Source organism: Zophobas morio, unplaced genomic scaffold, assembly GCF_036711695.1.
Source record: "Zophobas morio isolate AGI-343-1 ecotype UQ-CSIRO unplaced genomic scaffold, CSIRO_AGI_Zmor_V1 ptg000585l, whole genome shotgun sequence".
NCBI lineage: Eukaryota > Metazoa > Arthropoda > Insecta > Coleoptera > Tenebrionidae > Zophobas > Zophobas morio.
This window is the reverse complement of record NW_026972688.1, coordinates 84,763-102,795: the sequence shown is the minus strand read 5'-3', so window position 1 is coordinate 102,795 and position 18,033 is coordinate 84,763. Positions and strand designations below refer to the sequence as shown.

Here is an 18,033-nt window from a genome sequence, read left to right as displayed (position 1 = left end):
CGCATGTAATGACGCTAGAAACAACTTGCTTTTGTCAAAAGAAAAAAGGAAAAAATTGTACGATAGTCAAATTTCAAAAATTGTAAGATATCCAACTGGTTCGAAAATTATGTTACGAAACAATGTAGGAAATAAGAGTGAGCCAGTGTATAAGGGACCATATACTGTAGTTGTAGACAAAGCACCAAATATTGTAATTAATATAGGTAATAAATTAATAGAAGTACATAAGAATAGAGTTAAGAAGTATCATGAATAATGTAAGGAAAAATTTTTTTTTTAAACGTGAGAACACGAAAAAAAATTTTTCTCCCGACCGGGGGAGGTGTAATGGAATAAGTAAGTTTGAATTCGTTAGTCAGCAAATGCTTGTCCATTGCAAGGAACTAGGTCATCAATAGTGTATAAAAGTGTAAGTGATAGCTAAAACAAGGAAGTGTTAAGTCTGGGTTTGTAGTGGTAATATGGGTAAATAAATGGATAATAAATATGTAGTGGTGTTATTAACCAACCACCGTCGTGACTAGTAGATAGGACATCACAGTTGTTATAAACACTGTGCGAGTATTTCGTGAAACAGGTAGTGTCCACTACAAAAAAGATGTTAGACGACCAACATTGTGTACCAATGAAGTCATAGAAGAAGTTGAAAAACGCATGGGAAATAATCCATCCAACTTCATTGAGGCATCTGTCTCAAGAAGTTGGACTTTCCATGCGTACATGCCATAAAATTGTGAAAAAAAAGCTCTACCTTTTCCCTACAAACTTCATACCCTTCGAACTTTTGTCGGCAGATTTTAATAGATATATTGGCTACTATAGATGTCTCTTGAACACCTCAACGATGATAACTTGCTGGATTTAAAATTCTTTTCTGATGAAGCTTGGTTTCATCTCTGCGGTATTGAGTTTATATCAATTTGAATCACAATTACGAGATTTTGTTTCATAGGTTACGTTAACTCTACAAATATGAAATGTTGGAGTGCTGAAAATATACATGTCTTTCTTGAAACACTACTCCATCCTGTTAAAATTGGTGCATGGTGCGCAATGTCTGGCAGACGTATAATTAGACCCAAATTCTTTGAGGAAACTGTAATAGCACAAAGATATGGAAGCAATGTCCTAAATGCTTTTTTTCAAGAGTTACAGGATGATGAATTCCAAGAGGGATTATTTCAAATTGAATTTTTTACGTGAATTCTTTGATGTTAGAGTGATAAGAATAACTATTGACCCAAAAATTAACCAATACTAGTATTGGATTACAGAGTAGTTTCGCACTAGAAATGTGGCGTATTTAAGTAAAAAAAAGTTGGATGGTGAGAGTACATGAACTATAAGCTATTTTCCATTTTCTACTTTGTTCCTGTAGGTATAGTACTTACCTTTCACTCAGTTAGGTATGATAAGTAATAAGGAAGCCTTACCTCCTACTTTATCAAAATTATTTATTTTCACACACAAACTAAAGTCATTTCATCTAAAATTTATGCTTTCAAAACATGTTGAACGACTCAAATTCTAAATTTAAACTCGAAATCACCCCATAAGTAGATCGACAGGTCTTTTATATAGTTTTTTTTTAATCTGCAATTTTCTACAATATTCTCACAAAGGAACTAAAAACAACAGAAACAACGATTTATTTTATTTCAATTAACATTTAACTTGAGTTAGTTAAGTATCTAACATGATGAGTATAACCTTGATTTTGGTGTGTGAGGTCCGTATTAGCTCCAAAATTTATTAAAGATGCAACAATTCTGTGATATCCACGTTCAGCAGCCACATGGATAGGCGTTTTTCCATTTTTATCGGAAATGGTGATGTCGGCTCCATATTTAATTAACAAATCGATGATATCTGTGTGTCCCAAAAAACATGCCGCAAACAGAGCAGTTTGTCCCGAATTGTCAACATCATTGATGTTTCTTCGATAAGAATCCACGTGCAAAATTCTTCTAATGCCAATAATATGATTCTTTTTTACAAGTAAATGCAAAAGAGATGCACCGTCGCTTTTTCTTTTCACAAATTTTATCTCCGAGTCCTCAAAAAAGGTCAAATATGTGCCGTCCCCAGATAGCGTGTTAAAATATAAAATAGTGCAAATAAAGCGTTCACGAATTGGAGCTGCTAATGGAAAACAGCAGCCATTAGAAGAACTGCGAACGTCGGTACTCTGATGTCGTCTAAGTATAACAAGAGCGCTTAAACAATTAAACTTTTTGGCATACGATTTAGCATCTAACGCAAATAAGTTATCTTTTTCGCGCAAACTATTTCTTTCTAACAAATATTCCAAGATGTGAAGATATTCTGCACTTTCAGTTTCGCCTGCACAAGTTTCCAACTTTGTATCGTCAACTACATAGCAATGAAAGCTTTTGGTTACTTTCACATCCGGATAAGGACTACCCCAGGAACATGCCAAATGCAATGCCGTCCTTCCACCAGAATCCTTGACTAAAAGTTGGTTCTGGCACATCTCTAACTCTTCTAAGTCTTTGTGCAAAACTGCGAGATGCGTGGGAGAGTCCCTCGCTAATAATAAATCGAAAAAGTATCTAATCCCGGCGTATTTTCTGTCAAAGTAAAAATTTTCGAACTTCCACAATGTTCGCCAATTTTCGAACAGGTAACATGCTGCAAAATAATTTCCGTACAGTTTGTGGACAAAGCGAGGTCTTCCGTTTCGGATTTCTGTGATGAATCCACATCGGTCATTGTTTTTACTAATCTCTTCTAAAAAATTCTCGCATGTGACGTTCCACAGTTTTACAAACTTCGAATCTACCAAACTGTACATAGCTGCAAGTGCATAGCTTTGGATTCTGATTGTTTTCTCTAGAGCAATCACACGGCTGAGGACACGATTTAAAATCTGAACGTTTGCTTTCTCCGTGTAATAGATGTAAAATTTTTCTTCTACAAAGTGATAGAAGAGTTCTTGCTCTGAGACGGCATGTGTTAAATTAATCCTATGTGTGTCCAAGATGCACTCTACCAGCATGTTTAAATGTAAAGGAATACTCAAAAAATATCGATCATCTATTCTAGCTATATTGTTTCTAATTTTGGCGATTGATTTTTCTAAATTATTTTCTCCATAGAGGAGTTCAAGGCGTTTCTTGATATAGAGAGACACCTGTGCATCGTCGAACATTAGAAGTGTTCTAGAAAGAACTCCAAATGCTAATTCTAAGGTTTCTTTCAGATAATGCCTACACGTTAACCATTGTAGGGCACTTTTTTTGGATAACTGGCGTATCAAAGGAACTATTTTCACCAACGAGTCTTCACTTATCTCATCTAGAGCATCCCACAAATAGATAACTTGGCCTCGGTGAATTAACAAATTTAAACACGTTCTTCCAAATCTATCTAGAAATGCGTATTTTGTATCTAAAACGTATTCTAGAAACTCATCCTCGGTGCAAGAAGTAGTACCAAGACGAAGACTTAAAGAAGAAATATCTTGAGGAGAGAACAAGACAGTCCAAAATTTTGCAGACAAATTATTTTTAAGCTTTTTGGTAAAAGCTGTTTTTCCAGTTCCAGGGTATCCACTTACGATGTTAATGTTATTTTCTTGTTGCCGTGAGAGAAGTTCTTCTTCTTCTATGTAATAACCTTGAAGGCGGTATTGTTCTAAATCAAGAACGTTAGAGTTACTTTTGACAAATTCCATTTTTCCATTTTCCAACAATTTAAAATGGTGAAAATTTGTTAAAATCTTTTGGTCCTGTGTGTTATCAAAAATTTCTGCAACTGTATCTCCTTTTTTAACCATTGTGTTTAGCGTAGGGTTCAAATCTTCACTGTGGTTCTTACAAGGGCTAACGAAAATTAACGTATTTTTGTCAGTTTCGTTTAAACATTTTCTACTAAAAACGTTCCTCGAAAACTTCCTACTTGTATATCCCATCGGTAAAACTTCTTTTTCCTCTCCTATCAAATACGGTCGATTTATCATTTGCAACATTTCATTCGTTGTCGTAACCTCTTTGATAGTAGTATCATGATCTATCAATTCTTTTAAAGTAATTTCTCTGCTGTCTTGTATGGAACATCTAAAGTTCGTTACTATCTTCTCAAAAAGCACCAAATGCTCATCCAAATCTGACAATTTCCAAAAAACTGAAAACTTCTCAAGTCCTACGGCATCAGACCCAAGCAAAACAAATCTTTTGTCTTTGCACAGATCTACAATTTTTTGGCTACAATCGTTTTTGGGAATAATCAAAGGACATTTGTTCATCAACCACAAAAATTTAGAACAGTCTTCATCGTTCAATTTATTCACATCTTGTATGTTGTTTTTCGTAATTTGATACCTTTTTCTAAGTTGATTTAACTCTTTAGTGTCTTTGAGTTCATTTTTCAGATCGCCCCACAATTTTTGCACTTCTTGGAAACAACTAAAGTCAAAAAGTGCAACATCAAATAGAGAAATTGCGTCCCGGAATAATCTCATGTTATCATTAACGTTACCGAAAGTTAGTGGAAGCAACTGTGGAGAGAGCACTTGTAACGCTACGATATTTTGCATCGTTTCATTGTCAAGTTTTTCTTTCGTGCCTTCACGGATGCTCCACTCTGTAATAAATTGTAAAAAAGTTTCTACGCTAGAGTCGCTGCAAAAAAATACTTCCTTCATTAAAGTGGAAGTGTTTTCTTTAAGCTGGTCGACATTTGATTGGTGTGTATAGAAATAAAAGTTGTCAAAAAAGTGTTGATATTGTTCTACTGTCTTTGACGGTCTTGTGTCTTCAGCAATTCTGAATTTGTAGCAGTGTTGTATTTCGCTAGAAGTGTTCAACAGAGGTATTACTTTGTCTTTTACAATTTTTACCTGGAAACTTTCACCATCGACTATTTCAATAAATGTGCCATCTGCAACATTAAGCTTTAAATTTGTTATCAATATCAACTTGAAACCAACTACAGATTTTTTGACCTGCTGAAAAGATTTGAAATATTTTTTGATACTGTAGTTGCCGCTATCCTTCGTTAGTGCATCTGTACTAAATGGTTTGTCTCTACTCGCATGCTTCAACTGCAACGCATATTTTTCTTCAGTGTGAGTGTTGATGTTTTCGATTTCTAGAACTACATCGTCAAAGGCTCCAAAATTTTCGTCGTTCGAAGATATCTTGAAGTGTGCGTTTCTGTGGTCTGTCAAGAGTTGCAGGACCAAGCGGGTTACCATTAAATCCTCGTAGTCCTTGCCTTTATCGGTTGTTCCCGGACGTTTGTAAAATGTCTGAAAATGCAAAATAATTTTTGAGAGTAGGAATTTTTTAGGTAAATGTATTGAGACATCGCTTTGGTATTTATTACAATAATATTCAAAATGGTTGTTCTGTGAATTTAATATTTATTTTAGGTAAATTACAGTTCTCGTCACAATCTGTTTTACAACAAATATTGCAGTTCGGTTATTATTTAAGATTCTAAACATGGAAATTTTATATTCTTGATGATTGATGAACTTTATAAAAATGAAAATGTTCAGTGGTGACGGAAGAATAAGCTAAAACACGAAAGAAGAGCTGTTGTTTCAAATATCAGAAATCAGTAATTGCTGATGGTGGTTTCATAAAAGTTTGTCTAATGAGTCACAGAAAACAATATACAGGATATTGTTTTCTGTCACTCATTAAACAAAATTTAAATTTTATTTTAACAATATATTTTAATCTAATTTAATACTAACATCAGGTGTGTTAACACAAAAACATTGTTTTTTTAGTTTCATTGTCACTTACATATGATCCTTTAGCATGCTATATTTGCCTCAAAAAAAAATTTTGAAAATTTTGATACAAATTTGAGCTTTTCCTTTCAGTGACTTACAATAGACTACTTAGCTATTGATGAGGTAATAATAACCCGGCTCCAGAATTCAAAATATATAAATTGTAAAAACACAAAATGTAAATTGCTCAGCAACAGGGATTTTTAATTACATTTTCGGCAACATTTTTTGCGATTTAAGTGCTGGTAAAATTCTTTTTCCCCTATTACTAAACACAAGCCTTTTTAACATCTGCAGCGGTACATTTAATTAATGTCGTAGGCTATTAAGTCGACAATTTTTATTCAACTTATTAATAAACAATAATATTCTATGTACTAATATATATTTATTTAAATAATATAAAGCCATGGGAAACACGGTCACACTTCCTAGCATTATACTTTGCGTCATAAAAGCCACAATTCTTATCGTCTCTTATCAAATTATGAACGAGGATTGCACAAAAACCACGAGGAAATTGTGAAATTTGCATAACGGAAATTTAAAAACTAATAGGTTGTTTGATCCCTTATAGCCGACATTATTTGTGAAAAATTAAAACTTTTTACCCTGAATAAAAAATACTATTTCTCATCACAATTGAAGTAATATTATTTTTGCATAAAATTATTGGATAGGTATGTATAATAATTATTACTGATCAGCATTTAAAAAAAAGTTAGTGATTTTAAAATTAATTTTGATGTAAGGCGGGGGAGTTTTAATCTCTGACACGTCTATATAGAACTACAAGCAAAATAAATAAAATTTTGTTAAACTTTATAAATACATGTTTTATGAAGACAGATTTTACAATTAAAGAAATATTCACCAATGTTTTAAGAAAAGTTGAATCCACAAACACTAAAAACATTGATAAACATTTACTTTTTAAATATTAAACTATTAGTGATACAGAAAACTTACGTTTGCCATTACAGCTTCTTTTGATTGAAGACGTTTCTAAGAATTAGCTTCCTAATTTTTTATTTAACAGGTACATATCGTAGAGAAAAACTCTGAAATATAGGACGTTTCGGTTTTCCCACAACAAAATTTAAAAAGTATAGACTTGTTGACCGAAATGATGGAAACTTGTTTAGCACTCACTGTTCGATCTTAGAATAATTTACGTTTTTGAATTATCGTCGTCGCCGCAGAATTACTCATTCTGATAACACAAGTCTGCAATATTTGTAAGTTATACAGTAAAACCTCTTTCATTCATTTTTAATTTTTCAGAATTATTTTGATTGAAAATAATCTGTTACTGTTTTTTGAATCTTTTTAGAATAGCAGATTCTATATGACACATTATTTCAGATAGCTTAGATACAACTGAGATATCTTGATATAAACAAATCTTTTAATTTTTTATAAGCATCTTTAAGGTCCTTATATTCGCAGCCATCACTATATTTTCGTCACCGTCATTGCGACTGTCACAGTTTCTCTTTTTAACGGTTCACATCACTAAAGAATTTTTCGTCGTAAATTATGATCCGTCAATGGTCTTGTGGTCAAATAAATCGATATTTACTTCTCTAACGTCAGCAAAACTGTTGTTGTTGAGGTAGAAGCAACAAGCTTCGGTATTTGCGAAACTTAGTTAAAGTTGGCACATTTTGAAATATTGCAAGATATTTTTTTAGATTTTTTCCATGGTATGAAGAAATTGATGTTGAATAGCCAGTCATTACCGTAAGCAACAGTAGCTGATCAAATACAGAACTCTGTTTGTATTGGTTGCTAACTGAGTCGTTCAAGTGTACTAGATGAAGTTAGGCCGCTTGAACCGTTCTAAACCACGTCCCAAAATTATTAAAGTTCTCAGCTTCTTAGAAAAATTAAAAAAATTGGCCTAAAGAGTTTATACAGTACTTCCTTCGCTTTCAGAACCGTGTCTTTATGTCTATCATAGATTCTTCTCATTAGAGTTCTGTGACGGGATATTTCAATAAATTCGCTTTCACTCTGGAAGTCACGGCTCGTTCGTAACTTGATCAATAATAACTTGAGTGATTCATTAATTTTTTTGAGTCACCCTGTATAAGCAGATTTAAAAAATATGAATGCAATGATAAATTACAAGTATAGTCTGATCATATTTTGCACATTTTCGAAAGGATTTATTCGGCAAAATTTTGAGATGACGTAATCAACTTTTTAGGGTGGATAAACAGATACATTTTGATTGAAATGTTTCCATGCTTACAATAACTTCAAAACGTGTACAAGATTTAAAAATATTCACTTTTGCAAAGCTACCTAATCTAGGACAGAAAATGTTGCATTTCATAAAGCTGCTTTAGAACAATGTGTCAAATCTTGTATCAACTTTTGCCCATTCGAAAGCAAAAAAAACAATTTTGAGATTAAAAAAATGGGCGTTTTTATTTCTAATATATTATATTTTCAATATTATATATATTTATATCTAGGTAGTTATTGTATTTTGTTTTTTAATTCAGTGTTTCAGGTAAATTGATTTTACTAAAAAGTAAGCCCTAATTGCAATATACCCATACTTTACTCATTATACTCGTATTTTAATAGTATATTAAAGAACGAGTTTCATAGGGCAAATATTGAGGGACGAATCCAAAGTTTATAGAACGAGCGGCAAAGCCGCCAGTTATATAAAGGATGAGTGCCACAATGGCCTTATGAACGAGTTATTTACACTATTTTTTCTACCGCGCTCGTTTTTTCGCAAAATTTAATTGAAATTCGATTTTTTTTAAATCTGGGGAATTTTGTCGTGCTTGGTGATGGGTTGGTCTGACACGAACCACGAAATATTTGAAGTTCGAATTTTCACAACAACAACTGTAATTCGAATCAATTCGAGTTTTTGTAAGTTAAAATTGGTTAAAATGTCTCGTGAAGAAGTTAGTGAAGTCCTTATGTCTCCCGAAATACGGAAAATTTTAATTTGACATTTGCCATTGACATTCTGACCTGACATTTCTGCAACCAACAACTGAAATACCGGGCCTTTAAGTTGCTAGAATTTGTGCGAGTTAAATTGCGTGGGTAGTGTGTCTATTTTGTTGCCTATATTGGGCGCAATTATAGGGTGCGAAGCAGAGACTTTAATTATGTATGTATATCGAGGAGGGTAGAATAAATTTAACTACAATCGATTCATTAATTTACTATTTATCCGACAAAATTTCGATATGACGTCATCAATTTGTTGAAGGGGGTAAACAGAAACATTTTGATGAAAGATTTACCATTCTTACAACAACATCGAAACCTCTGCAAGATTTAAAAGAATTCACTTTTGCACTTCATGATTTAATCAATAAAACAAATTGACTAATTCATTAATTTTAATTATTATTGAATTAATTATTTTTTTAGTCTGCCTGTATAAACAAATCTAAAAAATATGAATGAAACGATAAATCACAAGTAAAGACTCGTCATATTTTGTACATATTAGGTAGAATATATTCGACAAAATTTTGAGACCATGTCATCAATTTTCAGGCAGTAATAAACAGATCTATTCTGATTAACAATTTACCATGTTTAAAATAACATTAAAATGTCTGCCAGATTTCAAAGCATTTCAAAAAAATTAATGAAGAAAAATTTAATGCTGAATATGTTTCATTGTACTTCAAATGCGAGCAAATCCTGTCGAAACAAACTTTAACTTTTTTTTTTTATCAAAAAAGGCAACGCCAACTTGATGACTTGTTCAATTAAGCACTCGTTATATACTAATTGTTTTGCATTACTAGTTCAGGAACATTAACACTTTTAGAAAAGTTTTCTTTGTTTTATTTGGGCTAACCTGGTCGACATAAGAAATTGTTTTAAATTTTTTAGCATCATTGATTTTTCTTAATCATCTTTCTTGTCCTTGACTCTTTGACAACTAACATCAAAGTAGTCTTGTTTTGATCAATACGAAACAATTATACTTATGTAAAATTAGGGTTTGGACATTCGTAATTTTGCTCTATATCTTGAAGCCTGCTTTATTAATAGAATGCGGAAAAATACATCAGAAAGACCCAATAATCGGCAAAGAACGTCTGGTATGACTTTTTACTTCGAATACCATAATAGAAACTTAGATTTTCTAACAATTTGTGTTTCATTTTGCAGATGATGTTTTGCCGACTGTGTATTTTCTAGCAGTGAAAATGTACGAAAATAAGTACATGGTAGTGCTTCAAATTTTTGTGCTTATTATAGCAACCTCCATTGTCTTACTTAATTTGTACTATTTCAGCAAGGAATTCAACATGAAATTTTTTAACCAATATGTCTCAGTATTTATGGGCACAGCGTCGGTAAGTAAATGAATAAAACTCATAAAATTATTCAAAGTGTTGGAACATTGTCCAGCTATTTCAATTTTACATTGCTCACTGCGTATTTATTGTGCAATAAACACGATAAACCAATGTGCCTTAAAAAACATTTTTGTTTAAACCCGGGGAGGAACGAAGGAGGACGTATGGAGCGTCCCTACCCTTACAATGTTGGACAGATTGGAACCAGAGCAAATATACCCACTTTGACATTCAGTCATCCATATGACAATTTTGGACGTTATAGTATTAGGTTTTTTTTAGAGCGTAGTTACTGGTGCGGCTGTATTATGGAAACGTTCGGCTATAAAACGTATTGATACAGAGTGTAGACAATCCCTAACCGAGCTAAAGGGGGTTACAAATAAAAGATTGCAACTGATACTCAAGGAGGCCGGACACGTAACGATTTTCGTAAAGAGTCATCTGGTATTAGTAGTGATAACTGCATTGGTTATTATTCCTGTCGGTAAAGAAAGAAGATTCCAGCTTATACTCGTTTTCTTGGAAGAATATCACCATTTGCCTATCTTGGAATTGTTTTATTACCTGATATTTCCAGTATCCGCTTTGGTGTCCGTTCGTTTATGCCATGCACTATTGTATTTAGTCTCACATCTAAAATTTATCGTTCATGTGCTTCTGGATTTGATCGAAGACATGTGTTCGGATTATGACAGCAAAGACGACAACGAACTACTCAACTCAAAAGAATACCAAGATGTAGTCAGAAGGCGACTCTTATCTGCGGTTATCAAAATTAATGAAATAATAAAGTAAAAAAAGAAATTTATATACTTAATTGTTTTTACTGTCTCTTTTCATTCCAGAGTAACAAACATTTCGTCTGATGTATGTACTGAAATAATACCAGCAATTGTAATTTCGGGATTTTTAATGGCACTTAGTGCAATGAGTTTCGCTTATCTTGTAAGTTGCAAGTATCTCCCACGTTTTAGGCTATACCTCTTGCAATTTTTAGGGTGACTTTTTCGGCTATTGGTGTTATTTTCAAAATTTCATGTGGTGTTTCACCACAGCGTCTGTTTTAGTAATATACACGCACTGTGGCCAAGTGCTTGAAAATATGGTAACCAATTAAACCCACTTTGACGCGACATTAAATTTAAGGCTACATTTTGAGTTGTATGCAACTTTTACTCATGCAAAAAAGAATATTTGGAAGCTAAAGCTGAGAAAAAAGTTGCATTTATTATAAATTTAGTGTCATATTAAACGGCTCAGAATATTCTCAACCTTACTTTGACTTATTTTTTTCAGACAGAAAAAATTTTTTATACGCTTTGTCAAATCCGTTGGACCTCGTTTGATCGAAGCAACAGAAAAATCGTTCTGCTTACACTGATGGCAGTTCAAGAGCCTAAAAAACTAAGCTTTACGGACACTGTTTCTTGCAACTATGAACTTGGAATGCAGGTAAAATCACATTAAATGTACTTAACCCATTTTAGGCTTTTTTTTCTAGGTTTCGAAAGTTATATACTCTTTTGCGGCCGTTATGGCTAGGTTAAGTGAATTCCATGAAAGCAATTAACTTGGGTTATGATAAATAAACACTTACTTCATTGGATCGTCAAAAATTTATTTATTAAAATTCATTGATTTTCTTTCACTAGTTTTTCTAGTTTTTAACAAGCACGAGCTAATCTTCGTTTGTAAACTGATTTATGTCAGTATGCAACCAACATTATACATGTGTTTGTTTAATTGCATAATCTGAAAAGTAACCGAACCCGAGAAGACACGTTCAAAATCGCACAGCATTCTTTGATGTAAATAATTAATTAACACGGTATATTTCTGGTTTATGTAACGACAAATTACCATTTATGTGAATAATAAATTACTACACTAATTTAATTTTCATTTAATGTTTCTCGATGTTTGATGACTTAATAAAAATAAGAAAATAATCTAGGTCATCATAGAATATTAATGTAAAATATTTCTACGTACTTGACATTAACAGTGTAGATGCGTACATACCTACTAGCTGTTTTATCAATCGAGAGATATGTCTCAAAACCACCACGAAAATTTCGAATCAGGTAAAATTTGAACTTTACTACGTAATTCTAACTGTAAATTAACATTGTTTACGCCTGAATTTTTAGTCTTTTCTGTTATAGAAAAACTAAGAATTTGGCCATTCTCTAAATTTTTATATATACAACCATGAACCATGTGTCACACATATTCATTTCGCTCGATCATTATATATATTAATAATATCCACGTTTCTAAGTTTGAATGTTAAATTCGGTTGATATGAGTGTAAATCATGTCTTTTTATGAGTCCCAGATTAAGAATAAAATAATTATATAACTTTTTTGCATATTTTCTGCTATGTAAGGAATAATTTTATTATTGTTGCAGATGATGTGTTATCTACTCTTGGTTTTTTATCAGTAAAAATATGTCAGCATAAAGTGTCTATAGCAATTCAAGTTGTCATATTTGCCGTCTACACAACTATAATTTTGGCTAACACGTACTTTTTCATTAAAGAATTCAATATGGAATTTTTCAGTCAGTACATTACAATATATTTAAGTATACTAGCGGTAAGTTTTTCAGATATATTTATTAATACTCTACAATTCTACTACTTCACATTCGAATGACATTATAGTTACAGCCTGTTATGGAATTGAATGCAAAAATTTAACTGGTAGTAGAACTCATCAATATATGAAACTTTGCTTTATAACATTTTTTCGAAAACCCATTTTTCTGGCCTTTTTCGCCTTCGTTTTGACAAACCGGTCAGTGTATTGAAACAAATTCACTTTCATTTTCGTTGACCCAGACAGATTTTTTGGTTAAAGTTTTTGCCGCAAAACGACTGACTGCATTGTGATTAGATTACAAACGTGCAATTAGCAGTGAATTCTCAGTGTTTGGGTGGTTTTCCCAGTGCAGTTGGTGGTACAATGGTTTATACAAATGTACATGTGCGCGACTACTTTATTACCTGAGATAAAATTGCGTTTTTGGCAAGCGTGAATGGTTTTTGTTGCAACGAAGAAGGTAGGTAATAATTACACGTAACCGGTTAGCGATTTTCATAGTCCATGTATTTTCAATTTTAATAATTGTTGAACAAGTTTATGTTTTGAATAAAATGTTGTATAGAAAAGTTAACGCTAATAATGAGTTATATTACTTATTAATTTTTTTCCATTCAATTCCATAACAATGTACATAAAACTCAATTACATAAATACTTTTAGAGTGAAATCACATATGCAACTGCATTATGGAATCGGTCCATTGTAAAAAAATTTGAAGAAGAATGGGCACCATTCAAATTTCGTTCTGAAAATGCTAAGGAAGAAATGAACCAACGCATTAAGAAGGAATCCACAGATATAATATGCTTCGTCAAATTTCACTTGTTCTTTTCCTTACTAACTGGGTGCGTTCTCATCCCTGTTGGAAAAGAACGAACACTGCCTTTCGCAATTACCTTCTTTGAGGATTATTGTCATTCCTATATTTTAGAGGGAATTTATTTGCTGGCCCACCCAATAACAATCTATATGTTTGTACGATTTTCATACGCAATTTTGTATTTTGTTTCACATGTAAAATTTCAACTTTACACAATACTTGATATTATCCAAGACATCTCCGCCGAATATGATGATCAGAGTGATGCTGACTTGCTGGATCGTGAAGAGTATCAAGACAATGTTAATGCAAGACTTTTGTTGATGGTTACTAAACTAACCGAACTTACAAGGTATGACACGAAATAATTATTATTAGAACTTATAATAATAATCTACAATACATGTAATTTTAACAGATTGGCAAGTCTAGCAGCGTCTGATTTAGCTACATATTTTATACCACCACTTGTTTTCTCGGGGCTACTAGTAGGACTTAGCATTATGAGTTTCTTCTACATGGTAAATGCTCATAGTTATTCATGTTATTTTTCTTTATAGTAGATTGTAGGGAGATTCTCTTGGTTATTGGTCTTATTTCCAAAGTTCCCTGTGGTGTATTACTTCACTGTCGACTATGATAATCTATGTATACTGTGGTCAGGTATTTGAAAACATGGTACTTATCTAATTAATTAAGAGAAGTTGAATTTTATGCCTCCTCAAACATAATTGTCTTTTCAGTCGGAGACCGTGTTTGATGCCATTTATAACGTACGTTGGACTACATTTAATAAAAGTAACAGAAAAATTATTTTGTTGACAATGATTATCTTTCAAGAACCCATGAAACTGAGATTTAGTGAGACTCTGTCTTGCAACTACGAACTAGGAGTGAAGGTGAAATGAAGTTCTGTTATCGTATTATACGTACACTTACTTTAACCTCAAATTTTAGATAATGAAATCTTTGTATTCTTTTGCTGCTGTTATGGCTAGGGTAAGCGATTCCCGGAGCTTAAATTAGTATATTATTATTATTGTACTAAGTACTAAGAACGGTAAGGGTCGTTTACTGATCGAAGGCAAAAGTTCGGAGACAGAGCGAAGCGACCCATAACATGATACTTATGCTATTTTGTCTACGACCAATAAAATTCTAGAGTTTTTCTAAAATTTGTTGCTATGGTTTCACCTAGGTATAAACAATAACTTGTAATTCACTTATCGTCGTGTCAACCGTAGCAATCAGTAAATACCACTACTACTGTGAAACCACACCCGATAAATGCAATGGTCGTACACAAAATTATTTTAATTAATTTCACATACGCAAATTGATGCATATTTGCGCAAAAAGTTATAAACACACTTTAGCCTTAGATGTGTATTGTAAGATCACTTTAGAAGTATTTAAAATGCATATGTATATGTAGTTGGAGACGATTTTTAACTTTGTTATTCAAGTTATGTTTAGATTGTGTATTTAATTTAATATTTTAAACGGAGCGATTATCGGAAGTTCTCTTTTGATGTTCACTAACATCTAAAATTGTCGGTATTTTTTACTCTGCTAATCAAAATTTTTCAAAATGTTACAGCATATTTGTCACCGGTCACCCAGTTTTGTCAAATATAAATATGATGTTAATAAAGTTATAACCTATTTGACAGATAGACAGCATAGTTGTTTTTTGTCCCATATTAGTAGTATAATACAGTAATTTTAGTAAATGTTAATTAACAGGTCCGGTGGTATGTTATGCCACTAGGCTAACTAAAAATTACCAGATTTGTACCTACTAGTTTATTACCTAATTATGTAACCGAAAAGAGATTAAAATTCACTGAGCGATATGCGTTCTTAATTTAAATCACTAGTAAAGATTGGCTACCGATGTTTGGAGGTGACTTCACTAATCTCTAATCCTCTTCAGGGCTTTTACCAGCCCGGATAACCGCCCACTGCAATAAACGGTCGGATATATTGAAATATCCCGCTTCAAATTTGAATCTAAACAAAATCAGCGCCAAAGCAACATCTGAATTTATCCCAGAACGTATAGCCCCTAGAAATACATCGTATCGTCACCGTGGAGCAAACCTGGCGGAAACTTAACAAAAACAAAAATTATTAACACCATTTGACAGACCGCGAAATTTAAAATGGTTTTATGTTGGATTTAAAGTTTGTAGTTTATATACAAAACATGGATTTTTAATTTGAATAAAATACAAAATTTAATCAATAAAATCTTATCTAATAACTATTAGTTATATTAATTGACAATTAATTGACTTTAAACAAAAAGACCACGTTTAGACCACGTGACAACAACGGTTTTCAAGCTGTCAACTCTCTGCTGACACAATTTGGTTCCAAACTAGGGGAATTTTTTGCGTTACCAACTGCATTTGCTCCACTCGTACAACAATGGATGACGGTACTATGTATTTCTAGGGGCTATACCAGAACGATACTTGGTGCGCCATCTGTTAAGTGGTACGAGACGTACCGGGGGATGCAGAGATACGAGGTGAAAAGGAAGGGAGAGAGGGCAGTTAGAGTACTACCTCCAAGGGTGCGTGATCGAACAAATTACTGGTGTCAATTTTTGTGTTTTTCTGGAGTCCTTCGTCTGGAAATAGGAAACAACCGACTTTTGTGACGGGTGCGGTGTACCAATAAGCGATTTCCTACCCAGTGTGGTGAAATTTGGTGCGGCGTATGGAGTGCGATCGTGACTTAAGTCCCGAAGCCGAAACGACGCCAATTGGATTAACCTTTTCCCAACTCGGTGGCTTATTGGCAGGCTCGACGATCACATATGATGTTAGATGTTAGAGACGCTGCGCACAAAGCAGAAACAGCGACCGACGCGATGGTGGCGTTTGTCTATCTTTGTTATTTGTGTTAATTAGAAAGAGATGACAAAATGGCGGCCGACGCGACGGTGGTAATTTGTTATTTGCTTCTTCGTTTATTGGTGTGTTATCGTAACACGTAAATTAGAACCTGTGAAAATAGTGACTCCTCTGATCGTAATCTGATTTCTTCTCTCTCTCTTTCTTTTGTGTGTAAATGTAATAATTAATTGTATGCGCACGTGACTATTAGTCTCTACAGCTGAATTTCCGACATGTAAGTACGCGCCAAAAGCCAATACGGCAATATTGAAACCAAACAAGGGGAAGCACCCCAGGGGAAATCCCCCACCCATTATTGCCCTGAACGCGGGTGTTTTTTTTGTAGTTGACTTTCCCTCTTTTCACGTTAGTACAAGGCATGATTGATAGGTCCGGTTCCTTTTTCTTTTCCGTTCCGCGGGTGATCGATGCGTGATGTACCGCCGTCTTTAATCCTGTCGCTGGCTGGACGGTACACAGATGCTACTGAGCAGAGCCCTGGTTAGCCTTGTAGACGGGGTGGCAGTTGTATTTGGGGACAACAGCTTCTCGTAGAACGGCCGGTAGTCAATGGTACATCGCGTCACGAAACCGGCGGGCCCGGACAGGAAACTTTTGGACGGGGGGCGTCTAACTATCTCTCTCTCTCTCTCTCCAATGTGACGCTTGTCTATTCTTGCACGTCAAATAACCCTCCTGTTCTTCCACTGGCGAAGCGCTACGTTTTTTTTCTTGTTTTTCACGGCGAAGATGCGTATGGGAGTCATTGTTCCGCATGCAAAAATTATTCGTAAAGTTTATTGTTAGAAAAGACGTGATTTAATGGGCCTGTTCGGTGTCTTTCTGGGAGGTTTGGACCCGAACCTTGCTTTTAGCAATTTGTAACCACAATGATATTAAACTTTGTAAACAAGACGAAATGTATCGCATAACGGTAACTGTAATCTGGAATGTGTATAACTCGTTCATTGTGTGATCGTTAAACATTAAAGGCGCCCTCCTGTTAAAAATGTATGTGTCTTTATACCTGTGTTCTTCCCTCACTCGTTGGTTTGCTAACTTTGCTATAGATCTGAACCGCATGCCGCCATTTTAATGTAACACAACGTAGGTTCTAACCTTGCTAGACGTTCGCGATCAGTGCCGTACTCTTGATGGACACATTTACAGCAGGGATAAACAATAAATCCTCCTAAGCGCATTACCCGCAGTGAAGTCACCTCCAAATATCAGTGCCAAACTATATATAATTTTGTGAATGTTGTTTACTACTAAAGTAATACAATTGTTCGCACCAAACATTTTCGTACAATTCTCTGTTACACATTTTCACAATTTTATATTCACTTCAAGAATTTTACTTTTGTTTACCATTTATTCAATACTTACTAAAATGGCCACATCTACGAAAAATACACTTTATTTACTCGTATTTACAGTATTCACCACAATTACTCGTATAGCCAACATTTACTACATTTATATTAAACTTTACCTATAAAGTTGAGTATTTACGGTTATGGTATAAAAGTACGTAAGGTAAAGGCACCAGTGATCGACACTATT

General features: G+C 33.7%; 1 protein-coding gene across 1 annotated transcript; it reads right to left on the bottom strand.

Annotated features, from left to right (window-relative positions):
- Positions 1-1,672: 1,672 nt before the first annotated feature.
- Positions 1,673-6,891, bottom strand: LOC135121444 (uncharacterized). The gene is made up of 2 exons (XM_064045772.1): positions 6,740-6,891; positions 1,673-5,275 (listed from the first exon to the last, which is right to left on the bottom strand). Exons 1-2 carry the CDS (start codon positions 6,746-6,748, stop codon positions 1,673-1,675), a joined length of 3,612 nt encoding a protein of 1,203 aa, XP_063901842.1. The 5' UTR covers positions 6,749-6,891.
- Positions 6,892-18,033: the final 11,142 nt, after the last annotated feature.